A 27,918-nucleotide genomic window follows, 5' to 3' on the forward strand; every position below is an offset into this window, starting at 1 on the left:
AGGAGAATTTCTGCTTTGTGGTCACTTGCCCTTTTCCTCTACAGGCCAACCCCAGTGCTGATCTCTACTACACAACCTTCAGTGACCCCCTCTATCTGACCATGTTTAAGATGCTACGTGATACTCTATACTACATGAAAGGTGAGGACTGTTGGCACATGTGTCTGTGCAGGCAGGAGAATGGGCTTCTCAAGTGCCATTACAGACTGGCGCTTGCTTTCTGCTAGGGCCACTTAAAAAATAAACACAAGAACAGGGCACACTGGCCCACAACTGTAGTCCCAGCTACTTGGGATTACTTGAACCTGCGTGTTTGAAGCCAGCCTGGACAACATAGCAAGACCTTGCCTAAAAAAAAATAAAAAAAACACCACATGTATGAGCAATATGGTTACATGACTGAAATTTGGGGGGAAAAGCAAATAAGAAAAATAAATCTTAAGGACCCCATTCCTAGGAATTATGACTTCTTTGGTGGATTTATTTCTTAAGGCATTTTTCTAACATGTACATTTTATGTATTGTCTGTTTAGCTCATGATTTTACACATCCAATTTAGACAGAAAATTTTTAAAAACAAAGGACTTACAATAACTTTACTCAGATATAATATCTTACTAGTTTTGTATGCACATACAAAAAATTTCACTGAACTACACTACAGCCTTTTTTATTTTTTATTTTGAGACACAAAGTTGCCAAGACTAGCTTTGAATTTGCAATCTTCTTGCCTCAACCTCCTGAGTAGCTTGTAATCATGTGCCACTAAGCCCAGCTCTTTTATACATTTTTTATTTACTTTTTAGTTGTAGTTGGACATAATACCTTTATTTCACTTACTTATTTTTACGTGGTGCTGAGAATCGAACCCACCCACGGTCTCACACATGCCAAGCAAGCTCTACCGTTGAGCCACAACCCCAGCTCATCTTTTGTACATTTTTAAAAACATTTTTCTACATTCTTTCCTCACACCATTAAGTGTTTTTCATAAGCAGGTTTTAATGAGCATGTAATAATAGTCTTTAATGTAGATGTGCCTTAACTTAACCATTCCTAATCTGATTCTGAGGGCTGTGGGAAGTCTAGCCTGTCAGAATGTAGGAGAGGGGTCAAGGATGACTCAGCCTGGCTTCACAATCCAGGAGCCCCCAAGTTCTTTCTTTTACCCAGGCTATGTGTTGCTGGCTTCCTCAGCTGGTCTGACTTGTGCCTGTCAATGGTAACTCTCCTGAATTTTCCTGGCCCATGGATGAGAATTTGAAAACAAACTCTGGGTGCTCCACAGATCCAGGAAACTTTTTTCAGCCTCCAACCAGTTTTTTTCCTTGTAACTAGTAACCTTTTCTCTTTTTTTACTATCATAAAGTACTGCCTATTGTCAGTTGAATCAGTTTCTGTGATCACACATCCCTTTTATGTGTTTTAGATTTTAGTATATAGAATGCTTAAAGCAAAGCTTGGTGGACTGGTGATATTGCTCATTGGTAAAGTGCTTACTTAGCATGTGTGAGTCCTGGGTTCATTCCCAGCACCACCGAAAATAAGTAACCACCCACAACAATAATAACAATAACCAAAAAAGAAAAAAAAAAGAGCATGTCTTAGACTTCCTTGGAAATTATAATTTCTTTTTTTTAATTTTTATTGTTTTGAGAGAGAGAGAGAATTTTTTAATATTTATTTTTCAGTTTTCGGTGGACACAACATCTTTATTTTATTTTATGTGGTGCTGAGGATTGAACCCAGCGCCCTGTGCATGCCAGGCGAGCACGTTACTGCTTGAGCCACATCCCCAGCCCCTGGAAATTATAATTTCTTATGGCTGTCAGGTAGTTTGCATGTGGAGAACTATCGTGCACAGCCTATCCAGGCTTTTCCCAATGGGTATTCTTGAAACCGCAATAGCCAGCATTAAATGTTACCCTTCTTTTTGTTAGAGAGGAAAAGACCATAACAATTGACAGCCACTTGTTATTTTCTGATGTAGTTTTGTTTTTAGCTATGACACTTCCCTCTTTCCCACAGACCTCCCCACTTCCTTTGTGAAGGAGATCCATGATTTTGTATTGGAACAGTTTAATACAAGCCAAGGGGAGCTCCAGAAGATTCTACATGATGCAGACCGGATCCACAATGAACTGAGCCCCCTCAAACTGCGCTGCCAGGCAAATGCTGCCTGCGTGGACCTTATGGTGTGGGCTGTGAAGGATGAACAGGGTGAGCCTGCCTGCCTAGGAAAACAGACTGCTTTCCTTGCCCTGTGAGCTCTTGGCATGCTCTGGGTTCTTCCTCCCAAGAGCTTCTCAAAATGACTTCTAGAATTTTTGGTTGTGTTACTAGCATAGGCAATCACATTAGGAGTGATTGCCACCTTCTGGGTATGCACAGAGGTGGGCTCCTGCTGTGGGCTGGATATCTGTAGTTCTCTCCTAATAGGATGAACTAGACCTGGGAGGAAGGGAAAACCCAAGGCTACAGGGCCTGTGTGGTGTTTTGGCAGGTTTTTTTTTTTTTTTTTTCCCAATTCTTTAGGCTTTTCTGTGGAGAGGTGGATGCTCAGAGCTAGAGGCCGTGGACTTTGGGGTAAAGTGGAATGGGAAGTGTTCTTACAGAATGGAACACTACACAATGAGAGGGCTTAGGACCACTGCAGAATGAGAGGGCTTAGGACTAGCAGAGAGAAGACAAAGTCACCCATAGTACAGGATACCTGCCTCCAAGCTCATTCTGGTGTGGCCTCTTATTAAACTTGTAACAAATGTGTCTCTGGAGTTTAATTAAATTTTATGATTAACAGAGATTATTTTGTAAATATTGGACTTTGATGATTATTTGTACCCTCCTCTGATTTTTGAGTTAAGGTGCAGAAAATCTTTGCATCAAGCTGTCTGAGAAGCTGCAGTCCAAGACATCCAGCAAAGTCATCATTGCACATTTACCCTTGCTTATCTGCTGCCTGCAGGTCAGTTTCACTTGATGATTGAGATACTCGAATCCCATCCATGGAGCATCCTTCTTACCTGTTCAGGCTGTGATTGATTCTCCAGCAGCAGAGACAGACTGTAATATGAGCTGTTGTTTTTAGAACTTTCACTAGAGCCTGTTGTGGACACAGTTCTTTACTGAGTGTGGGCTGCCCTCTACAGGATGCTAGGGATTTGTGCAAGTGGCATCCAAGAACAGCTTTCCTTGAAGAGGGCCTTGGATCTTTTTTTATTGTGAGCTGTCTCTTATCTGCTGGGTGATGCCCAAGGCCAGCAGATGAAGAGCTGTGGGCATGTGCTATAGGGCTTCACAAGGAGGAGGTGTATTCATTCACAATGCTTAGTTCAGCTCTGCTGAGATTCCATCCTTGACATAATCCCACAGACTCCATACTTGCCATTGTTTAAAAAGCATATTTTATACCCTTTCTCCCTTAATTTGTTTCCAAAAGAAATTAGTACATGTTAATAATACATATTTACTTTGTGTGGGAAAGAGTCAATACCATCCCACTTCCTTGTCTTTGCCTCATAGGCAGGCGGCCTCTGGGAGCTTTGACCTTGGATATTTTTTGTCAAACTTAGGCATTGAAAGGTTTGAGCATCTCACTACTTGGGGCCTTCTCGGATAGTTCCTCTCAGGCCATGTGACAGGTTGATGTGTTGCAGGGATTGGGCCGCCTATGTGAGAGGTTCCCGGTGGTGGTACACTCGGTGACACCATCCTTGCGAGACTTCCTGGTCATTCCATCCCCAGTGCTGGTGAAGCTGTATAAGTACCACAGTCAGTACCACACAGGTAATAGACAACTATAGTTGATGCCTTGTTTCTAGCATCTAGTCCTTATTTGCCTTTAAAGTCCTTAAAAAAGAGGGGCCATGTGACTATGTGATTTCCTACATGGGTTATGTGACTGTACTTGAGCCTATTCTTCCTCCATGCCTTTCCTTCCATCTTTTCCTAAATGTCCCACACCATTCCTGAGTTTCAGGCCTTTCCTGTCCCTGCCTCCTTGTCCTATCACCACCAAAACCCCCTTCTAGTTCCATTTTCTTTTTAGCATCTTCTCTCACTGAGATAGCCTACACTGTGAGTCCTGCATGCCCCAATGCTGGGCCAAGGAGCTTCATGTGCATAGCCATATCTAATCTCCACTGCCCTGTGAGAGGATACTGACTCAGAGCAGATCTGGCAATGTAACAATAATTAGCATCAATTAAATAGCTGCTGTGCAAGAGACACTGATTAAGTATTCCTCATCCTACCTATAAAGGTGGGCATTTATATTTTCCCCCTTCAGATGACAACACCCAAACTCTGACTAGTGGAAAGTCCTCTCCCATTCCTCATAATAAGAAGGGTTTCTCAGACCCCTGCTGTCACACTTGTCTATATCTTTACCTTTGTGCACATTACTTAGATCACCCCCAAGGACGGAACTGTGCTTTACTAACCATCAGAACTGCATTTATGAGAGTGTTCATCAATATTTCTGAATGATTTATTAAGAAATTTGATTTAAATTTTTTAATTTAGTTGCTGGCAATGATATAAAAATCAGTGTCACCAATGAACATTCTGAATCGACCCTGAATGTCATGTCGGGCAAGAAGAGCCAGCCCTCCATGTATGAGCAGCTCCGTGACATCGCCATTGACAACATTTGCAGGTGGGAAGCCCTGAAGATGGAGGTTAGACCTAGGAAGAGGGAAATCTGTTTCAGATAGAGGCTAATTATAAAATAAGGAAGTTGAAAATTTCTGATTATTTTAAAAATATACTTGGGGCTGGAGTTGTAGCTCAGCAGTAGAGCGCTTGCCTAGCATGTGAGGCACTGGGTTTGATCCTCAGCACAGGAGATAAATAAATAAAACAAAGGTATTGTGTTCATCTACAACTAAAAAAAAAATTTAGAAAAAACTATACTGGCTCTAAAAAGAGGGATTATTATTTTTTTAAAAAGTAAACTACCTTCCTTTCTCTTCATAAAAATAATAAAAATGCCAGGGATATAGCTCAGTTGGTAGAGTGCTTGCTTCACATGTACAGGCCCTGGGTTCAATCTCCAGCACCACACACACACAAATAAATAAATAAGCTTATTAAAGAAAATGTATAATAAATGGAGAATGTTCTATTAGCCTGCCATTCAAAGAAACAACATATTGTTATTTTTTTTTTCTGTTGTGATATTTAATATAATTGAGAAGTTTTTGTTTTTCTTTTTAAAAATGTGAGCATTCCGGCTGGGGATGTGGCTCAAGCGGTAGCACGCTCGCCTGGCATGCGCGCAGCGCTGGGTTTGATCCTCAGCACCACATACAAATAAAGATGTTGTGTCTGCCGAAAACTAAAAAATAAATAAATATTAAAAATTCTCTCTCTCTCTCTCTCTCTCTCTCTCTCTCTCTCTCTCTTTCTCTCTTTAAAAAAAAAAAAAAAGTGAGTATTCCTCACAGATACTTGCTGTGTGAACTCCCAACTCAAAAACCAAATACTTTATGATTTGCATGAAAATGACCCTTCTCTGAATTCTGACTTCTCACTCTCAGAAGCTAAATCAATACAGCCTCTCTGTCACACCCATGTTGTTTTCTGACACTCTGGCTTAGGACCCAAATAGGTATGGAGAGCAAGATACACCTTTAAGATTTTGTGTTCTTTCAAACTGGATAACTACCCCCACATGATGTGGCAGAAGCTAAAGGAACCCGGTTTGCTAAAGTAAATGTGGTTTGGCTGCCCATTCTATACTAGTACAATATAAAAATAAATAAAAGAAATAAATAAAAATTTAAAAGAAGATTTTATATTTTTATGGGATTTTTAAAATTTTCCCCAAACTTTTCCCAATTACATAAGCATTTCTCTTTGCCACTAAAACTGTGATAAAGTCTGGGGTGATGCTCAGTGGTAGAGTTCATGCTTGCTTAGCATTAACCCTGGTTTCAATTCCCAACACCAAGAAAATAAAAACAAAACCCCCAAACTCTTGATATCATTGTAATATTTCCTCAGCTATCTTGGGACCATCTATCTTTTGAGTAAGTCACTATAACTTTGTTAAGTCACTAACTTTGTTAGGAAATTTAAAAGTGCAAATAGGGTGAGTACAATATTCTGAAGAAAATGATTCTAGGCAAAGTAATGAAGTTATTGTTTCCAGCTGAGATATTTTATGAAGTGGGCAAAATTTGCAGTAATTGTTTGAATTCATTCTACATAATGATTTTTTCATTCAGATTTTTGGGGTAGAAAATTTGGAGTAGTTATTTAAACATTGTAAACCTGAGAAAAGAAAAGAAAAAAACAGAACTGAAAAACTCTATCTTATCATTTTGATCACTAATATCACATGGTTTTCCTTGATCCTTAGATGCCTGAAGGCTGGCTTGACAGTGGATCCAGTGATTGTGGAGGCCTTCTTAGCCAGCCTCTCCAACCGGCTCTACATCTCTCAGGAAAGTGACAAGTATGTTCCCATTGCTAGGGGCAGCAGTTCTCTGTGGTTTTGGAGGGGGCATCTAGCATTGTACATGTCTGTGCCTCTTTTCTGGTCACAGTGTAGGCATGTATTGGGTTTGTCATAGGTTTAAGGTGAAATCTTATCTCAGAATGTTCATCCTGCACAACTGTGCTAGTAGAGAAAAATCATTGTCCTCCAGCCTACTGTCTGGGGCTTTGTCTTTCTGCTGATAGTTAAAGATTAGCAGGTGGTCATTTTCAGATGAATGCTTCATTGAGACTGTAGTGAAATCAAGGTCTGGATCATAGCCTCTGTGTTTTATTTCATTACTGCATACCAAAGAACTGTTCATCGGGTGCTTCTGTTCTTTCCTTCTGTAGGGATGCTCACTTGATTCCTGACCACACCATCCGAGCCTTGGGACATATTGCAGTGGCCCTAAGAGATACCCCAAAGGTCATGGAGCCAATTCTGCAAATTCTGCAACAGAAATTCTGCCAGCCCCCCTCACCCCTTGACGTACTCATCATTGATCAGCTGGGCTGCTTGGTTATCACTGGAAATGTGAGGAAGGCCCCTAAGTGAGGCCAGAGCCATAAAACCCACTAACCATGTGCAAACTTTGTTAATCTCCTTTGACTGTATAAAATGTAAAATTACAGAGTAAGTTTACCTTGCACCTGAACTAAATACTTAACAAGTATTTCAACACCACATAGTGAGTATAATATAGTAGTTCCATGAGTGTTGGAGAAAAAGAGATTTAAATTAATTTCTTATCAATGTAAATGACATAAAATAGGATTTGAATTAAAGAACTTTCCTTTTAGCTTTTAGTTTGAGGTTTGCTTAAAGTTTTAGAAATGAATGTCCTTGAAGGTATTTTATGGTCCTCAAGAGTCACGAGCTTTCCCCCAGGTGAGGACAAGAGGGGCCTTCTCCCATGTTCTGGGAAGGGCCTCATGAAGGAATCATGACATGGTAACAGTGCTTCTTGCTGTCTTCCAGCAATACATTTATCAGGAAGTATGGAATCTCTTCCAGCAGATCAGTGTAAAGGCCAGCTCAGTTGTATATTCAGCCACCAAAGATTACAAGGACCATGGCTACAGGTAATGCTTTTGCACCTTGCTATTGCTTTGTATCCTGACAGTATTTAACTCCCTTTGAAAATGTGAGTTTGGTGATTTGTCCTTTAAATAAAACTTTTTTTTTCCTTAAAAAAAGCACTACGTGCTACAAATAAGTGCACAAGGGAGGAAATGAAAAGCCATATACACCTACCACATGGAGTTGATCACTGGACATCTCAGTGTATGATGGTCCTAGCCCTTCCTTCTCTTCCCTTCTTAATAGGCCAAACTGCACACCCTGGCAACCTGCTTTTTTTTTTTTTTTGAGCAATATATCAGCTGTGCCATAAATGTTCCTCTGCATGTCACCTTTTAATAACTGCCTAGCATCCCATTGTATACTGGTACTGAGATTTGCCTAACCAACACTTAGCTTGAATGTTAGGTAGTTTTTCAATTTTTTCTGCCAGTAAATGCTACACTGAATTACCAGTAGCTGTATATCAGAGCATCATTAATGTTTTCCTTAGGCTCAATTCAGAGAAGTAGGATTTGGAAGGGTCTAAGGGAATAGGCATTTTATGTCCTTGAATATTTTATTTTGTTTGAAATGCAACCAGTTTTCCCTGGAAGACCAAGATGCTTCCTTGTCTTTTCCTTGCCTTTGTCTGAGAATACCTTGAGGAAGGGACATGTCTCTCCAAGAGTTTGTCAGATCAACAGAAGAGAGGGAAAGGGAAGAAAGGAAGTCAGACAAGAACAGGAGGTTGGCAGAGGGAAGAAGAGAATTTCTATTGATGTCTTCTTGTCAGCCACTGTGCTTCTCTCTTCCAGACCATTAAATCCAGATCTCAGAGTTTCTCTCCAAGTCAGTTTAATGGGCAGTAGTGTAGCTTCATGACCTTAGAAGGTGCCCAACCATTTTGTTCCTCAATTTTCTCTCCTGCCAAAGAGACCCTATCTCTAGTTGTATCAGTAAATGAGATTGTGTGTGAAAGCTCTCCATCATTGTGAACTTTTGGCATTGTTACACAGTTGACCCTCCAAATGTGCAGATTCAGCATCTGCAGTCCTGGGGATTGAATGCTTTACCACTGAACTACACCCCCAACTCTTTTCATTTTATTTTGAAACAGGGTTGTGCTAAGTTGCCCAAGCAGACCTTAAACTTGTGGTCCTCTGCCTTAGCTTCCCAATTACCTGCGATTATAGGAATGTGCCACCATTTCTGGCATAGAGTGATTTTCATTGCCAATAAAAATGATTTATCCTCTTACACACCAGTGGAAACATTTGCTGACCTTTGTTTTGCTCTTGACCTACCAGGTATATACCTAACTAATTGGGAAAGGAATACCTTTTATCATTGCTACTATTTGTTCTATGATTTCTGGAGATTAGACAGTGTGCTCAGTGCTTCACATGGTGCTTAACGCCTCTAATCCTACTTTTCAAAAAATATTTAATTTTTAGTTATAGGTGGACCCAATACCTTTATTCTATTTTTATGTGGTGCTGAGGATTGAACCCAGTGCCTCACACATGCTAGGCAAGTGCTCTACCTCTGAGCCACAACCCCAGTCCCTAATCCTACTTTTGCTCAGGAAGAAACTGAGGCTCAAAGACAAGTGATACACTCAGGTACGCAACATGGAAGTGGTAGTCTGGCTGCCTCCAGGGTCACCGAAACCTAGCAGGCCTCACTGATTTTTGGCATATGGCTAAGGGGGCAGTGTCAGCTTGACATCCAGTATTTGTGTGGCGCTGGCCACCATCCTGAGGCAGGTGATCCCAGGACACTTGAGCACTTCCTGCGCATTTGATATGGGCTAATATTAACATCAGCTCTGGGGTAGAGGGCATTCTGGGGAGATGATGATCATCAAGTAAATATTATGGGTAGTAAATGTTGAATTAAGACTGTTGGTGATTTGAGGGGGAAAAGCAGGGCTCAAGCAGGAAGTGCCTGAAAAGTATGTATTTCCATATTTAGCTGTGCAGTAGGCCATGGACATTCAGAGGAAAGTGTTCTGAGCCCTTTTAGAGTTTCTAATATGCAGATTGCTGGAACTTAGTCCCTTAGAATCCCTCAGTGCACCTCAGGAGAAGACTGCAATCATTTCTACAGCAGTTCACTTTCTTTTGGGAGCTCTTTGTCACAAAGATGGCATGTTCATCACCTGTTGAGAGTTTTTTGGTTCACAGGAGCATCATAAGACAGGCTAGATTTACCCAGTGTCACCTTGGTTTACCCTTACAGCGAGTACCGTACCCTGGACATAGTCAAGGGCCTAGTGGTGGCTATTATTTTGCTCCTTTCCCCTCAGGCACTGCTCCCTGGCGGTGATTAATGCCCTGGCCAACATCGCAGCCAACATCCAGGAGGAGCACCTTGTGGATGAGCTACTCATGAACCTACTGGAATTGTTTGTACAGCTGGGGCTGGAGGGAAAGAGAGCCAGTGAGAGGGCAAGTGAGAAGGGGCCTGCCCTGAAGGTAGGAAGGAGGAGGCAACCACTTGTCTTCCCCACCAGTGCCTCTGTCCTGCTGACTAGGACTGAGTCTTGAGGCATTGTCTTGATTAAAACATGATACCCTCTTTGTTAAGTACTTTAAATACATCTGGAGAATGCAAGAAACAAGGAGGTGGGATTCAATCTCAAGGATGCTGATAGGGGTCGGAGGGAAGATGACTGACTTATCAGATTTCATCTGGTTTATGACAGTCACTCCCCCAACCCACATGACAGCATGACAGCAGCGTAGCATGGCCTCCCTCCTAGATGCCTCTCCCTTTTCTCATCTGTCTAAAGCTGGGGGTGAGGGAGAGGACTGTGACTGCACCTACGAAGACTTTAAGGGCCAATCAATGGAGGATAATGACAGCATGAGAAGGGCCAGGTTTGACCTAATCTCAGGCCATCCAAGGAATCAGTTCTTCTAGGACAGATAAAATGTGTTAAATTGTTTAAAAAATGTGTTAAATTCCTAAGTAGACAGATTAGGGGTGGTTAAGGCAAGAAAGGCCTCTTACCCCATCATCTCCCCATTGACACATTGTGGCCACCAGGCCCTCTACCATATTTCCACTTTCATCCTCCTTTGTTGTTTCCCTTGTTTCTGTTACCCAGTAAAATGTGCCAGATTCTATTCTAGCACAGGTCAGCCCATTGTTTCTGTAAAGGGCTAGATTTAAATATTTTAGGCTTTACAAGCCTTAAATGGTTTCTGTTACAAAGGACATTTTAGACTGGGAAGGTCAGAAATAAGGAGGTAACATCTGAGTTGACAATTGCAAGAAGAAGCCCTACATTGATAGTCGGCCAGGATGGAGTAGCTAGTACAAAAAGACATCTAAGACCTGGGCCAGACTTGCTCTGCTAGACCCCTTGCCAGTGATTTGGTGACTGATTGATCAAATCTTCCAGGTAGTGCACAACTGAGACGAGTCCAATGCACAGGAGACAAAGCATCTCTTGCATCCAGCAGAACCCCAGGCATTGGGATGCAGGGGAGCACTGGTGATGGAGGGAGTACTAAGTATTGAGAAGGCAGAAGATATAATGTGTCACAGACCTTCTTTCCCCCAGGATTTGGGCCTCGGTGTCCCCAAAGGATACCTAGGACCCATGGTTGCTCCCATCTGCCTCTTTTCTCAAGACACTTGATTTTTTAGTACCTCATTCAATGCTGTAGGTTGCACCATGAGAGCCAATGCAGGGATCCCCTTTGCTAATCACTGAGCTGGATACAAAGCTTTGAATTCTGGTCTTTGAAGAGTAGTTCTTGCTTGTTAGCCAAGTGGTGAATAAGTATTTACTGAGTAGCTGTTGAGCTTTTCCCTCTGAGATATGAACTCTGGAATAAGGGCTGCCTGGAGGAGAAGTAGTGAATAGTGCTAGCAAATATATCACCCTGTTGATTTCTTCCTTGATGTTTTATGCATATGTGTATTACCTGAAATTGAATCTTAGCATGCTCTTAAATCCTGACTTCTTTTACTTCTTTTATGTGCTACTGGGGATTCAACCCAGGGCTTCATGCATGGTAGGCAAGCACTCTACCACTGAGCCACATCTCTAGCTCATGATTTTGTGTGTGTGTGTGTGTGTGTGTGTGTGTGTGTGTTGAACCCAGGAGTATTCTGCCTCTGACTTACATCCGCAATCCTTATTTTTTTATTTTGAGACTAAATCTAAATTGTCCAGGCTGGCTTCAAATCTTGTGAATCCTCCTGCCTCAGCTTCCCAAGTGGTAGGGATCACTGGTCTAATTGCAGATAATGTTTATAACTAATTGATGACAACCAAGTAGTAGGGATTACAGGCAAGCACCACTGTGCCTGGCTTAGATGAGCATCTCTATGCCTCTCTTTGTGTACACACCTCTGATCATTTCTTCTTTTTTTTAGTATTTATTTTTTAGTTGCAGTTGGTCACAATACCTTTATTTATTTATTTTTATGTGGTGCTGAAGATCGAACCCAGGGCCTCGCTCATGCTAGGCCAGCCCTCTGATCATTTCTTTTAGATTAGGGAATTCAGGTTTATATGACACAGTGTCTTGTTTTTTAAAATAAGTGCATACTCATTGGTGACATTAGTTCTGTTCTTTCTAGGCTTCTAGCAGCGCGGGGAACTTGGGAGTACTCATTCCTGTAATAGCTGTGGTGAGTATTCATTAATCTAATGGTTTAAACCTCCAGGTACTGCACTCATGCACAGTATGTTTCTTAGAAAAACTGTTTTGAGACCCGAGTGTTTTGAGCTAGTGTTTCAGCCACCACTAGCTCTCCTTGACTGCCCCATAGGTATCACTCTTTCTCTGTGTCCCATCCAAATCTCCTCTGCCAGCTGACCTGGGAACTTGCCTCAGTTTCCCTCTTGCATGACTCTCAGGTCCTAGGTCTGACTCTGTTCTCAACCTCTGTTATGACCTGTATTAATGCCTCTGACCAGTGTTGGCTCAGCCTTTGTTTCCATCCCTTCCTCAGCTCTTTTCTGTGAGATGAGGCCTGGAGTCCTCTTTTTGGTATTCAGCCTGTGAAGCTGTAGCCCCAAGTCTCTTCTGGAAGCCATTGTTGGCACACTGGCCACAAGCCCTGCCTCTTATCACAGTGTACAAGGATAGAGAGATCATTTCCATCTTAATTTTATTTTATTCTGTTTCTGCTTCTTCAAGATGGCCTTTGAAAAGTTGTTTTTACTGTTCTTAGTGTTTCCCAATGGCTGGAAGCACATGGGTTTTAGGATCACAACAGCTGGGACTGGACTCCTGGTCTGGCATATTGGACTCTGTAGGAACTCCTGGGCTTCTCCCCAGGGTCAGTGTAGGCATAACCATTAACAGTGACAGTTCAGAATATACATACTTAAATGCCCACTCACCTGACCTTTTACATGAATAGAATTAGTATTGTATTTTTAACAAAAAGTTAATGGTTATATTATGGGGGAGGAAACAAATATTTGATTTTATTGCTCAACAAAGAGCATAGGGACCATGGGTTCTTGCATTTACTTTGTGGTTACCCCTTGAACCTTCTGGTGGAAACTGATTTCCAAAGGGTTTTTTGTTGTTGTTATTTTTATGTTTTGCATTTTTTATTCTTTAAGAGAAAGGTATACTTTTTTTTTTTTTTTTTGACCTTTGGTGACACTGTCTCAAATTTCTTTGCTGAGTAGAAGGGCCAGTGGATGTAAGCAGGAAGGCTGGATTTTGGCTTTAATGCAGCTGTTTACTTCTCAGGGTCCTTGGGAACCTGGAGTCACTGGTAGGTTGAGTCATGTGAACTTTGGGGCTACTTCTTGTTTATATTTAGTGATTTTTGTTTTGAAATTTTGTGAAATAGTATTCCTTCAGAAATATCATTAATTAAATTGCTTTTATTGTTATATAGCCCATTGATAAGCATTTTGAAAGTTATCTAATCCTTAGACACCTCATCATTCCACTGTGATAAAGCAGTGGTTTAATAAGATGAATCCCTTGCTCAAAAAATAGTCCTGTTTATGAATTAGTATTTTCTGGGTTGTGGAACCTTTTGAAAGCTGTAAACTCACTCTCCATAGAAATGCATATATTTGGGCTGGACATGTAACCTAGTGGTACAGCACTTGCCTAGTGAGTATAAGGCCCTGGGCTCAATCTTTAGCAACACACACATACACACACACACACACACAAATTCTCAAGGTTCTGCATTTTACCTCAGGGAGTTAAATGGGAATATCCAGGGCCTCCAGTTAGGAATCCCTAGGTGAGATACTCTGTTAGATTTAAAAAAAAAAAAATCCTTGCCTGGCTCTTGCTAAACACCTATCACTGACCTATACCTTTTCCAGACTTTGATGTAGATGTTAGAGTCAGGTTTCAAACTCAGGCAGCCTGACTCAAATCCTCTACTCTGACTTAATATTCTACTTGAAAAATGAGTGGGCTGGTTTCTGTAAGAGGGAATCCAAATGGATATAAGTGAACAAAAAACCATAGAGACTGGAGCATTCTGACCTGTGCAGGAGTGTGAAGGAATCCAGACATGCTGTAGCTGAGATATTGCAGGGTAATTGAAAGTGTGACCATTGCCGTTCTGAGAAGGGGATAGATATGGCAAAAGACAGAGGCATAGACAGGGGCTAAAGACAGAGGGGTTTGTGTGTTTGTTTTGAGATGGGTTCTCAGTGTGTTGCCCAGGCTGGCCTCAAACTCCAGGGCTCAAGTAATCCTCCCCGCTCAACCTCCCAGATAACTGCAACTACAGGCACACACCACCATGCCCAGCTTTTTAAGACAGAATTTTTGAAGTAACTATCTTTAGAAATGGGAGAAGTAGTAACTCCACATCATGTACAACAAAAGAATTAGAAATTATACTCCATGTATGTATGATATGTCAAAATATATTCTACTAGCATGTAAAACTAAAAAGAACAAATCTTTTTAAAAAGTGCTGGGGATATGGTTCAGTGGTTGAGAGCCTCTGGGTTCAATCCCTGGTACCCTCCAGAAAGAAGGAAAGAAAGAAAGAGAGAGAGAGAGGGAGGGAGGGAGGGAGGGGAACCAGCAACAAGATGAAAAATATAGGATAAATACCAGAAAAGAACAATGTTAAAGTACATTGGAGAAAGAATGGAATAATTGGGTCATTAGCTATGTTAGGCTTCATCAAGAGGCCGAGAGGTTATGATGGGAAGTTTTGGTCTCAACCCTGATCTGTCCTTTTCTCTGTAGCATGCTGAAGCAAGGACTGGTGTAGGAAATTATAAAGTGAACAAGTGAGGAAGGTTAGCAAAGAAAAGTAGGCTCCTGGTCCCAGATATCTAGGTTTAGATCTAAGTCTGAGGCAAATCACTTCCCTTCTCTGAGCTTGAATTGTTTCCTCTGCTATAAAAAGGAGGTGATTCCAGTGCACACCTCTTAGAGTTGATATGAGTTCTCAGCAAGACCACCCATGCAGTGACAATGCCTTCATTCCCTTTCTGTTTGTCATTCCCCTTCCACTGCTCCCATTACTGGCATTGGCCTCATCTGATCTTTTGTGACAAGACTCCTTAGGTAATCTTGCCAGCAAGCCAGCCTGTTCTTGAACCCCATTCGCACTAGATACTGCAGCTACATCGTGGGCAGGTTTCAGAACACTTCAGTCCTCATCTTCTTCTCTTGAAAAGAGAGGATGAATGGTAAAGTTTCTCCTTCCAGGCTATGAGTGCTGCTCTTGTGACAGTGATGGTCCCCCTAATTGAAGGCTTAACATAACTTTTGCATTCTGAACAACTTTTTTGGATTTCAGGCACTCTGTCCAGGTAGTGAGGGATCCAGAAATACATTCCTTGGCTGTTGCCTGCTTTATCAAACTATATCCACTACAAATCATGACTGAAGGATGAAAGCTAAAACATGGACCCCACTTAAAGACAGTGGAAAGACTGGGGATGACTTAGAGCATTGTTTCAGGGATTCCATGCAGACCTCATTCTTTTTTTTTTTTTTTTTTTGGTGAGGTTTTGTTTGTTTGGTTGGTTGGTTTTGGTACAGGGGATTGAATCCAGGGGTGCTGAAGCACTGAATCACATCCCCAACCCTTTTTATTTTTTATTTTGAAATAAGGTCTCATTCAGTTGCTAAAGCTTATCTTAAACTTATAATCTTCCTGCCTCAGCCTCCCAAGTTGCTGGGATTACAGGCATATGCCATCATGCCCAGTAGGATGTGGCTCTTTTGAATTCAGCCTTTGTTAAAGAAAATCGAATTAGAGACACAGTAAATGTGGCTATCTTTATTTATCTCTAGGGTAGAAGACATGGCCTTGTATACACACACTGTCCTCTGAGTAGTAGTGAGATGACAGTAGGACATTTACATGGATTTGGAATTTTAGGCCTTGAGAGAATTAAGACCCAATGCTCAGGGAATCCTTTGTATGTCTCAGGTTATTTCTCTCCTGGGCATTGGGAATGATAATAATTAGACACCCTCTTTGGGGTGAAAAATTAGTCATGTAACTCATCTCTGTGTTTTGATGGGGGTCCCTGGTTGAGAAAGGCTTTGAGTAATAGGGCCAGATGTGCAAGATGGGGCTGTTAGGAAAGAAGGTGCTGAGTACACTTTATAGGTTTGCTATGAGGAGGCAGGAAGAAGGTGAGGGAGTCTGTTTTCAAGACTCTTTAGGAACAGCTGACACACCAGTTGGTTATACTAGCTTCTGTTGACTTATGGCATTGTTTAATATGCAAAATTGATCCCAACCAGCTTTTCAGTTGTTAGTAAATTTCTTCTTCCATAAGAGCTTTGATTCTGTTTGGTAACTGTGGAAGTCTTGGTACCAAAACATCTCTGTTCTCATTGATAGAATGGAAATAGAATTGGTACAGAGGATTGAATCCAGGGGTGCTGAAGCACTGGATTGTGCACCCAGAACATTTCAGGTGCCCAGGTTGCCATCTTTAAGACCTGACAGGGTTTGCCACTCTCCCCATGAAGAGCAGACAGCTGGTGCGATGTTCGTAGACCAGAAACAGAAAGGGTCTGTCAACAGTGAAACGAACTTGAGTGGACAATGGCATGAACCCAACGGTGGTCACAGCCGCAGCCTGGGTGCCCTCTTCATTTACTGTGATGGTACCTTGGTGTTTGAACTGTTTCAAATTGGAAAGAAAAATTGTCAGATTCTATAGGTTGGTACATAGATGATAGAACATCTAATAGAGTCTAATTTCCTTTAGAAAAATGTCCAAAGACCACACAAAAATCACAAATCACAACTGGCAAAAATCACAATTGTTCAAAATTACCCTTGAAAATTTCTTTCATCATCTGTCAGTTGCAGTTAATTGTGCTTAGAGGCCATGTTATAATCACAAATACTTACCTGTATACTCTAGAACCACATTCATTCTAAGTTGCAACCACAGTCTGAGAAGCTTTGGGAACCAAGACAGCTGCTGCAGACCCCCATATCCTCCTCAAAGTCTGGAGTGCACATGCACTAGGTGGACAGGGGCCTAGATCGGCCACAACATTTGGCCTGTTATTCACTTTCTTTTGCTGAGTGTCTGTTTGTTGGATTGTGAAGTTAAATGTGTGTGTGTGTAGTACATTTTCTGGGTGTTTAATGGGTTTTTCACAGTTCAATTGAGCATAGCTATTTCACAGATTGGAGCACACATCTCTCCTTGCTTGGGTATCAGCAATAATAGGACTCATTCCAAGGCTGTTCCTGTGACCACTCTGCCTAGTGAGCATCTGGCAAATGCACTACCCTCCCTGGCTGCAGAACTGAATACTTGTGTGCCACAGCCAGACCCAGAAGAGCTTCAGCAGCCCTGACTTGGGAAATGAGACTGAGTGGAGGAGGGCTGGGAAGGGACAGATGGAGATGGGAATTGGGCTGTGACTGACCCTTAGACCAGTGCAGACAAAGGAACAGTTACCAGGTCAATGGTGATCCTTTGGTCTGAGATTCCTGACATGTTGCCATTTTTGTCAAACAGCTCTGTGATTCCCATTGACTTCAGGGCCTCCACCAGATTGTAGTTCTTCTCCAGCTTGAATTTAGGCAGAAGCACTTCTCGAGTTCTAGTCAAAGAATAGGAAGAGGCACAGTTTTATTGAATCACAAATTACAAAAGAATAATGTTTTTCCTAATGAGTGTGCACACCCTACCATGTATTGCATTTACTGCAAAATTAACATAGCACTTGTTCAAATTTATAACCTGGCACTGTCAGTTGAGGATTTTGGAACCACCTACTATAATTCCAACTATAGTCAGCCCTTTGTATCCATGGGTTCTATCAACCACAGATTAAAAATATTAGGGGGAAAAGTTCATCTGTCCTGAACATGTATAGACTTTTTGTTCTCATCATTATTCCCTAAATACTTTAATACAACAACTATTTACATAGCATTTACATTGTACCAGGTATTATAAATAAGTAGAGATTATTTAAAATATAGCAGAGGATTGCATAGATTTTATGCAAATATAGATCATTTCATATAAGGGACTTGATTGATATCCTTTACCAGGGGATAGTTTCTGAGAACAGGAGGATGGAAGGGTGTACTGAGAATGGTGATCTGGTGGATGGTATGTGGGTGGACTAAGAATAGAACTTGCAGGTTGGTTTGTCTTCCTTGGGTTCAGGGTGTAAATTAGGGCAGGGAGATTAGGAAGGAAGTGGGTACAGAAGGGACATTTTTAAGGAAAAATCCACAAGGCTTGATGACTGATAGGCCACCTGGGGAAATTTCCTCTCTAAGAACATACTTCTTATTTTGTTGCGTTTCTCTGTATTCTTCTATAAGGAGCTCTATATCAGATTTACTTATTCATATTGGCCTAAGTAGCATCCAATAAAACAGAAATGTAACTGACCTCTTCTTTCTGCCATGGTCCAATAATAGTCTCTGTAAATATTTAAAATCTGCAGTTTTAACTATGGAGCAATGAATAATAATAGAGGAAAATCATGAATCACAAATCTGCAATGAGTTTAGAGAACCTTAGAATTTGCTGGGTGGAAAAAGGGAAAGCTAATCTTTGTTGAATTCCTCCTAGGTTCCAGGCACTGGGGTATATCACTTATTCTATTTATTTCTCATCTTGACCCCCATAAGTAAAGGAATTATCACCATTTTCAGGTTGATGGAACTGGACTTAAATTCACAAAGCAAATATGTAGCAGAGCTGGGACTTATTTCCAAACTGATTCTAAGCTACCTGCCTCTGCCTTCTGAAATTGACCTTGGAAAGCAGATGTGTTGCTCCTAAGTGCTCTCTGATTATCTCATTGAGCAAGAAATTTGGACTGAATTAGAGTAGCCTGTTTGGCATTCTTGGGTAGTTATGCATAATTCTCCCTTTTTAAAAAAATGACCAGTTTCAGTAGTCCTGGGCACCCCCAGCCTTTAGAAGAAACACCTAGAAGTACCTGTTTGTCATGCTTTTTTGCCATCTCTCTACCACCTGGGGTGTCAGCTGTCCTTCAAGGGTCTTCATCCCTGATAGCTTGTGCGGGACCACAATTAGCATGCTGATGCCTCCTACATACTCCAACTGGAGAACATCACAGTCAAGTTCCTGGTCATTTGCCGCAAGGAAGTTCCCCTTAGTCTGCATCATGGGAACCTTGACCACCTCTCGCTCATTCAGCCGGAAGTTGTGATTGTGTGTCATTTCCACTGGGAATTTATTCACCCAGGATCCTTGAAATCAAAAGAAGCAGGCAGCTATTAGGATGCTCCTGTAGAACAATGGTCTCCTACCCTTAATGATGGGTCCAAATTCCTAGGCGGGCTTTGCAAGGCCCATCTCCAGATTCTCAGGTCTGGTTTGAGCTGAGAATTTGCATTTCCAGCAGGAAAGGTTAGATAGACTGGAATGGATTGTGGGTTAGATTCCAACACTAAATAGTTGTTTGACCCTGGCAATACACCTAAACTTGTCTGGGCCTCTTGAGTTCTTCATTTGTAAAATGAGTATCTTAGAGCTCCTTTTTGCTCTGTATTGGTGGCTCTCATCCCTCACACTATGATTTGGCAGCATTTGGCAGGACACGTGGGTGATGTGGTGTTGCCCTCAGGATCTTCACTATAGATTATGTTTTTTTGCACTACTGGGAATTGAACCCAGGAGTACTCTACCTCTGAGCTACATTCCCAGCCCTTTTTATTTTTATTTTATTTTTTATTTTGAGACAGGGTCTCACTACATTGCCCAAACTGGCCTCAAACCTTTGATCTTTCTGCCTCAACTGTGACACCACATCCAGCTTCACTACAGATTTGGATGTAGTACTGTGTATACAGGAATAAGTCTGTTCTGTTATTAGCTCTAAGATGCTAATAATAGCTGTAAGATAACTAATAATAATTGGTGACAAGTTGATGACTGGTGATATGCCACCAATTCATCTAAGCACCTTTCCTGTATTATCTCATTTTCTGCTCCCAGTAACTATATGAGATGGGTGCTTTTATTATTATTATTATTCCCTTTTTATGGATGAGGAAACAGAGCCACAACAAAAATTTTCAGCTGGTAGGTTGACAGCACAGATGAGGTAAGCAGGCAGGGTCTTTGTAGGTCTAAACACCAGACAGCTTCTGCCTGAGCATAGCTATACTAGATGACTTCTAAGACTGCCTTACCCAGCACTCAACCACAGCACTATAGACATCTGGGCCCAATAACTCTCTGGTGTGGAGAGTGTTCTGTGCATTGTAGGACATTTAGCAGCATCTGTGGCCTCCATGAAATATCAGCAGTGCTTCCCCCACCTCCTCAGGTTGTGATAATTACAGTATTTCCAGGCATCTGTCTTGGATCCCACAGGGAATCACTGCTCTTTCCAGCTTTGATAGGAAGAAGCACATGAGAAGCTTTACTAAAGTAAACAAACATTTGCAATTAAAATCAAATTATAACAGAGATTTGAGAGCTAGAAATTGAAATTGTACTTCTAGAGTTTCCTCTCCTTTGAGAAGCATCCATGAAAGATTGATTAATACTAGCATTTGATCTTTTCCAATTCCCTCGTATTGGATTAAGTTAATGTATTAGTGTGATCAGGACATTCAGCATATGTTTGCCACTTTAACACTTTAGTGTGATATGGATTACTCTGTTCAGGAGATAAACTGACAACTTCTAGTCATTTCTCTACCTCCATGCTGACAGAAATGGCCACCTGTCCCTGAACTCAGGCCAGGGCTAATGCAGACGCTTCAAGTGATCTGGAGGCTTCCAACAAACTGATGAGACTGAGGGCTTTGCTGCTGCTAAATGTTTTTCACTGACCTGTTCTAAATTCATTTCTTAGGTTAATTGCTTAAATAAATGTCACTAGCCATGTTATACTATTATTATAATCGATAGTTTAACTCACTCTGGTTCATTGCCATTTGCCCCACACTATGCTAAGTGTTGCATCATAGTCTCTTTGGTTCTCCCCACAGCCCTGTCAGAGTAGGTGTTATCACCTTTGTGATAAAGATGAGGAAACCAAGTCAGAGATGTTGAATGACTTGCCCAGGGTCACACAAATGAGAAGTGGTGAAGCCAGGGATTAGATTTCTATTTGCCAATTAAAAAACTTATAACCAGAGCTGGGGTGTAGCTCAGTGGTAGGGCATTTACCTAGCACATATGAGGCACTGGGTTCCATCCTCAATGGAAGGAAGGAAGGAAGGGGGGAAGGGGGGGAGGGGAGAAGGGAGGGAACTTAAAACTGGTGATGAAAACAATATGTGTATATTTATCATATTCTGTGTGTGTGTGTGTGTGTTGCTATCTTTGAGTCTGTTGCAAGACTATTAGACACTTAGCCTTTGATTCCAACTGGCATTGTGCCTGGCTCAGGGTGGAAGCCCAGGGGTCAAATCTTAGCACTCTAGAACATCCTGAATTCTTGGCCTCCTCAATCCTACTTCACAGCCCACCTGGCAGGATGCCTGCCTTGTAGAGCTGCTGGAGGACCTTAGCCTGGGCACAGAGAAGGATATACCCCTTTCTGTGGGGTATGCCATCAGGTTGGAAGGGGACTCTGGCCTCACCTCCACCAAGCAAAAGCCAGGAGAAAGCCTCTGTCCTTTGCATTCCTGGGCTGCTGTACAACTGCTGGGGCTAACAGGATTGTTGGCCTCCCAATAACTGTGTCCTCATTGGTGTCTGGTGGTAAAGTGGAGAGATATAGTCATTCTGGTCAAGTTCCAGTAAAAGGTATGGATTTTACAAATACATATTCCTTTATTTCTAGGATTCGAAGGCGTGTGTGTGTGTGTGTGTGTGTGTGTGTGTGTGTGTGTGTGTGTGTGTGAGAGAGAGAGAGAGAGAGAGAGAGAAAGAAGTGTGTGTGTGTGTGTTAGAGGGGTAGTAACCTCCTTAAAAAGTGCCCTTATGCCTGGTCCAGAACCATTGCTTAAGAAATAGTAGTTTATTTCTCCACCCCTACCTGCCCTTTAGTACAAAAGTATCTTGAAACAGAATTTTAGTTGTTAAATCAGTTACTCTAGCTGAACAGTTCTGAGACACAAATCTTTAGCCTTATCTCCATATATCTGCTTACTAATAATTGGGATTGGAAATGAGGAAACTGAAATCCAGGTTGGGCAAATGCTAATTTTTCTTTTCATTGTGTCTTCTAACTTAACAAATCTCTAGAGATGGACCCTCTGGGTCCAATGTTACTCTGACACTTACTAGCATGTGCCCTTAATAGGGACCCCAATAATCATTATGACCTCACTTGTGGTAAAGATCCAGTGAGCATAAAGCATAGAGTTAGGGCTCAGTAGCTGTCACGTCATCATGATCTTCCTTGTCCCTGTATCTGAGTCAACCCTGTAGATACATACCTGTTTTCTTGGGTAATTCATAGCCAGAATATAGCTCTTGACATTCAGTCTAGAAAGTACATTGTGAGTTTGCTATAAGAACCATAAGCTACTTCTTACCTTTGAAGTATATGCAGTTAAGAATCATCATCTGAATAGTAGGGTCTATATTCGCTAGAGCTTCCTTTATGAGACCCTTGGTGAGCTTCAGAATGTGGTCGTTAGTTTTAGAAATGAAGGCAGGATCTGAGAAGTCAGCCACCTGGGCCTCAGCAAAGTAGTACTCTCTCACTTTAGTTTTGAAGTCATCTAGGATGGGAAACTGCTCTTGAACATAAAGGTCGTTGACTGACCTAAGTGTGTACCCAAAGTTTCTCCTGAAGAGGCGATGAGTCAGCTTACGGAAGAGATTATGAATAGTTGTGATCTCATACTTGTTGCTAGCATTAACAAAGTCTTTAAAATGCAAAACCGAGTGCACTTGTTCATGAGTCTTTCCCTTCAGGCCTAAGGAAATCATCCCCATTGCAGTAGAAATACCAACAGGTGCTATAAATATGTTATCAAAAGTGTTGGTCAGGTCCTTCAGTGATCTGTAAAGGTTGAAGGCGAACTTTGCATTAAGGATATTAAGACGCTGGATCCGGCTCTTGCCTTGGAAAAGCTGCAGGATGTTCCCAGGACTTGTTTCTATTGGGGAAACCGCATCAATGATGTAAATGTAGTCATCATCTTCACCAAATAATTTCTCCAGGTCCAGATAATCGTCGTCTTCCTCCCCCTCTGGAATCCAGTCATTGGTGACCGTGTTTTCTTTGTGAAAGTCAGCAGGCAAAAGGGGCATGCTCAGGTTTTTATTATTAAGCTGATCTGTGAAATCTTTGCTTCCACTACACACAGATGTTATAATGAGGAAAATGAAAAGAGGGTGGAAGGGGTGTTTCATTTTGGCAGAGCTAAAGCTGTGAGGGAAAACAAGGTGACATGTTGAAAAGTGGCCTGGCTGGCCCACACCCTATTGCAGTTTAAATAGTAGATTACCTGCAGCTTTGGCCCAGGAGAGGCTCTCCCTTAAAAGCACAAGTTCTGGGGCTGGGATTATGGCTCAGTGGTAGAGCACTTGCATAGCACATGCGAGGCCCTGGGTTTGATCCTCAGCACCACGTATGAATAAATAAAGATATTTTGTCTAACTACAACCAAAAAAAAATAAATAAATATTTAAAAAAAAAAAAAAAAAAAAAGCACGAGTTCTTAAGCTGTTGAGGATTCTGAACGTTAACAGAATCTGATGAAAATAAACATACACCTAACATTTTATGTGCTTTATAAATCTTCCATGAGATTCATGCCCCTGGGTGAAAATCCCTTCTCTAAAGGTTTGCAAAACTAACATTCTAGAATCCTGGGGTTCAGAAGAGCCAGGAAGAAGTTTCTTTTTCATTCATTCATCAAACATTGTCTTCTGTCTCCAGAAAACATATTAGGTAATAGAGGCATGAAGGTCTTCCCTACTAAAAGCCTCATGAGCCAGACTCATAGGATAGATGTGTAGTGATTTAAGCATTCTTAATATTCAAAGCAAAGCATGTCGGGGCAGGTAAAGGAATGTGGCTATACTTCATATAGTAGTACTAGGGGTGCCCAGACAGAGAATTGGGGGGAAGCTTCATTAAAAGGTGAGACTTGAGTGGGCCCCTGGGAAAGGAGGGGAATTTCTAGCAGAGGGATTCAGTCCTATCTGTGCAACCCAAATACTCCACCTTGGGATAGTGCTGTTATGGGAAAATGTGTTGGGCCAGGCTTTCTGAAAACTTCTAATGATATTTGAAATTTGTGCAGTCATTTGGGGTTAATTTTTATAAGATCTGGAACTTGTCTGTAATGCCAGGACTCCCTTAGGGCCTAGTAAGAATGTGGTTGGTGACCTGGCAGCCCCAGAAACTATTAATAAGGTCATGTAACCTGCTACAAGTATATTTTGCTATCAGGAAAAGCTAAATCTTTTCTACTGCTTGTGTAATCTCAGCAGGCAAAGTCTATGTGAGGGCAATGTCGGACATCCCTAAAGGCCTAAGGGATACTCCCTTTATTTTGTTTAAGTATACAAGATAAGTGTTTAACATATATCTGTGGTTAGCTTATCTTTATCTGTTCATCCCCTTCCTTATTCCAAGGTCTTAGCTTGTGAAATTTATTTTGGCTCCCAAGTGGCTTTGTCTTGCTCTTTCTTATTTCCCAGATATTAACTGTATACTGGGTAGATGATGAGCAATTATTTGATGCTTCCTTGTTTCACCAGATAGTGGCCATAGTATTTATAATGCTGATCTAGGCAGGTTGTACATAATCCCAACTTTTTCTGTTCTCTCCAGAAAGAATAATTGTGTTTTGTTAAGTTTGTTTAGTGCCTGTTCCTATTTCCTGTTAGAATATCTACTGCAAATCTAAGCCATGTAAGAGTTACTGTCTCCTGTTAAATATCTGAACTTGTTAGGCCTGAGATTGTTAGGCGCTAACTCTTCAGAAACCCTACTTGAATGCTAACAGCTTTGTTGATATTGATAATGGCAAGGACAAATGATGGAGCCGTGTTGGATGCCAGGCGCATATAAGGTATTTTGTATAACTTAACTGCACCCTTCCATTTTATGTATATTGAGCCTTTTTTTGCTGTTGCTAATAAAGGCAGTGATTTGGGCTGGGGGTAGAGTCCTTGCCTAGCATGCTTAAGTCCAGGTTTGATCCCCAGCACTGCAATGAATGAATGAATGGCTAAATTGGAACCAAGTTGGCTGAGCCCCCTACTCAGACATGTCAAGTTCTCTGCTGCCTTGTTTACCCTGAAATGCCAGGACACTCCCAAATTGGCTGGGGAATAGTTTTTACCAGTGCTCCAACTTTGGTCCTCTCCCTGCAGTACTGTTTAAAATAAATAAATAGTAAACTCCAGTATTGTTTTAATAATATCTGAGAGACTTTGGGGTTGCACATTTTGCAGAGGAAAGTCACATAGTTTCTAAATTTGAAAATGTCTTTCCTCTTAGTACCTTGCTAAGGCTACAAGGGCCTCATATTGTCTGCGTGGATGAAGCAATTTCTAGAAAGGATTTTTAATGTGTGTTACTGAAAATAGAATGGGGCTCAGTTTGCAAACAGAATCAGACATGTGTATTAATGGCAATAAACTTTATAAAGTTAGAGGAAAAGAAAATGGGTAACTTTAGTGGAAGTCTCCTCACTTGACTACACTTATAAAGTGTTCTTTTCAGGTAAAAAATTAAGATTAAAGAAAAAACAGAAAGCAACTTGTATTTTTTTTTAAAGGAAGAGTGAGAAAGAGAGAGTATTTTTTAATATTTATTTTTTAGTTTTCGGTGGACACAATATCTTTGTTTGTATGTGGTGCTGAGGATTGAACCTGGGCCACACGCATGCCAGGCGAGCACGCTACTGCTTGAGCCACATCCCCAGCCTGCAACTTGTATTAATAAGGGTTCTGGAAAATGAATCTGAGGCCAGACAGGGAGGCAGACTGAAGACATTCATGTTCTATTTTTCTTTTTCTGTTTTAAATTTATTATACTGGAATTGAACCCAGGGTACATTTATGTTTTTATCCTGATATTCAGAGTGTATATTTGGATGCCTCTTATACCCTGTTCCTACATTATATGATTAAAAAACAAAAATAGTTTTCATTTTCCCTGAGAAAGGGGAAGATATCTCTGATATTTTTTATGGGTTGAAAATTTAAGGATCTAAAAATTAAACCTTCCTACCATTTCATTATTTAGTATAATAAAAACTATATAAGAAATTTAAAAATTATTATTAGGTTATGTTTAAGTCCAGATTACTATCTTTGAAGAGAAGCAATATTTTTTTAAACATTTTTTTAGTTGTAGATGGACCCAATACCTTTATTTTAATTATTTTTATGTGGTGCTTAGGATTGAACCCAGTGCCTCACACGTGCTAGGCAAGCACTCTACCACTGAGCTACAACCCCCAGCCCAAGAAGCAATATTTTTTTTTAAGATTAATTTTTCAGATATTTATTTTTCTGAGGATTTAATATGGCACTTTCTCATTAGTTACATCCATCAGAGCAGAACACCTGAAAATTGTTGTCCCTCTCAACTTGGCTTTCGGCGCAGCTCATTATCTTCAGGTTCAAACAGAGCAAGTGGAATGGGAGAGAAATAGCTGCCTGTAGCATGGAAAATTTTATTTTGAAATAACTTCAAACTACTGAAAAGGTATAAAAATAAAGTAGCAGAGCATTTCCTATATCCCCTTTTTTCAGATTGACCAGATTTTTACATTTTGGGACATTTGCTTTATACTCTATCTCCATGTTTATGTGTATGTACATATGTATATATACACACACACACATACATATGCACATTGTTTTATTTTTTGAACCATTTAAGATTAGGTCTCTTCTATCATGTCCCTTTAACCTTTAATACTAGTATTTTAAGGGGAAATGTGTAAGACAAGGATATTCTCTTACGTAAACATAGGATAGTTATCCAATTTGAATAATTTAACATAGATATAATACTTTTATTTCTTCCATAGTTCCTATTCCAGTTTTGTCAATTGTCCCAGTATTGACAAATAGGATTAATTATATAATGGACAGATTAAAATTTTTAAATACTTTCCCACTTCTTAGTGTGGAAAGCTTCTGCATTTGCGCATTGATAAAGAAAGGAATGAATTGCTCATCTCTAAACACCAAAGATTAGAATTTACAATCAAAAGAAATATTAGAAACTGAACTTACCTCTGTCCTTCTGAGAAGCGGCTCTACAGAGATGAAATCAGCCAGGGTCACCAGTGGAGTTTCAATGTGAACTTTGGTGCTGGGTTGTTTTTGTATATTTTCCAAAGTAAATATGTCCCAATTCAAACACACTCAACTAGCTTTGTCAGCACAAACCACCTCAGCTGTGTCTTTGATCACTGCTTAGTGACTGGCAACTCCTAGGCTCCAGTTTATCACTGAGGTTTTGAATGTGACTGTCATTGTCACACACAGCCTTGTTGCAGGAGCAGCCTTCACTAAGGCAGTCTTCAGACTTCTGGAGGCTAGGCTGCAGTTCCAGAGTAGCTATAATACTCCCTCCAAAATAGAAGTCACATGTATCCCCTCCTATTGTGTCTTCCCCTTCTGAGATGATCATCATCTTATCTAGCCCTGACCACCAAGGCAGATTTGGCTAGTTTGGCTATGAGGTGGGTGTCCTTATTCTTCTGTGAACTTATTCTTCACTGAGAAGTGGAGCCAAAAATAAGATTAGTGGCTTATTAAAAATAAGGATACCATGGCATAGGACTTTCTTCAGTCAAGGGTCACTGTTCATTGCTAGAATCGAAGCCCAGCTCTTGTAGGACAATTAAGGATATCACTGAGCTGTGTTTCCCAAACCCAAGTCCACTTAGATATTCATGGGGGTCTGTGGAACTATAATTTATTTTAACTTGTGTTTTTAATTTTATGATCTAAAAATGTATCAGAATGTTCTGTATTATCTAGG

At 40.9% G+C, this 27,918-nt stretch overlaps 2 protein-coding genes and 1 non-coding gene across 4 annotated transcripts in view; 2 read left to right on the top strand and 1 right to left on the bottom strand.

Annotated features, from left to right (window-relative positions):
* Nucleotides 1-27,918, top strand: part of Pi4ka (phosphatidylinositol 4-kinase alpha) — a 135,744-nt gene that overhangs the window by 49,789 nt on the left and 58,037 nt on the right. For both annotated transcript variants that reach the window (XM_076862900.1, XM_076862964.1), the window contains 10 exons: nt 45-141; nt 2,029-2,220; nt 2,865-2,965; nt 3,657-3,786; nt 4,525-4,657; nt 6,365-6,460; nt 6,835-7,018; nt 7,463-7,566; nt 9,855-10,023; nt 12,146-12,196. In XM_076862900.1, coding sequence (XP_076719015.1) covers nt 45-141; nt 2,029-2,220; nt 2,865-2,965; nt 3,657-3,786; nt 4,525-4,657; nt 6,365-6,460; nt 6,835-7,018; nt 7,463-7,566; nt 9,855-10,023; nt 12,146-12,196 — 1,257 coding nt within the window. The remainder of the gene's footprint in view (nt 1-44; nt 142-2,028; nt 2,221-2,864; nt 2,966-3,656; nt 3,787-4,524; nt 4,658-6,364; nt 6,461-6,834; nt 7,019-7,462; nt 7,567-9,854; nt 10,024-12,145; nt 12,197-27,918) is intronic.
* LOC143384110 (small nucleolar RNA SNORA66) lies at nt 5,650-5,752 on the top strand. The gene has a single exon (XR_013089259.1). It is a non-coding gene; the product is annotated as a small nucleolar RNA SNORA66 (small nucleolar RNA).
* Serpind1 (serpin family D member 1) lies at nt 15,788-27,254 on the bottom strand. Its single transcript, XM_076867120.1, has 5 exons — nt 27,165-27,254; nt 22,487-23,328; nt 18,964-19,237; nt 17,457-17,601; nt 15,788-16,661 (listed from the first exon to the last, which is right to left on the bottom strand). Exons 2-5 carry the CDS (start codon nt 23,310-23,312, stop codon nt 16,470-16,472), a joined length of 1,437 nt encoding a protein of 478 aa, XP_076723235.1. The 5' UTR covers nt 23,313-23,328; nt 27,165-27,254; the 3' UTR covers nt 15,788-16,469.

Source organism: Callospermophilus lateralis, chromosome 1, assembly GCF_048772815.1.
Source record: "Callospermophilus lateralis isolate mCalLat2 chromosome 1, mCalLat2.hap1, whole genome shotgun sequence".
Taxonomy (NCBI): domain Eukaryota; kingdom Metazoa; phylum Chordata; class Mammalia; order Rodentia; family Sciuridae; genus Callospermophilus; species Callospermophilus lateralis.

Excerpts from the sequence above, each read along its gene's own strand:
- Serpind1 (XM_076867120.1), bottom strand. The coding sequence starts at position 23,312 with ATGAAACACCCCTTCCACCCTCTTTTCATTTTCCTCATTATAACATCT. Across the intron at positions 19,238-22,486 it reads TAACTGCATATACTTCAAAG|GATCCTGGGTGAATAAATTC; the intron begins GTAAGAAGTAGC and ends TTTGATTTCAAG. Across the intron at positions 17,602-18,963 it reads CAAAAAAGCATGACAAACAG|AACTCGAGAAGTGCTTCTGC; the intron begins GTACTTCTAGGT and ends TTCTTTGACTAG.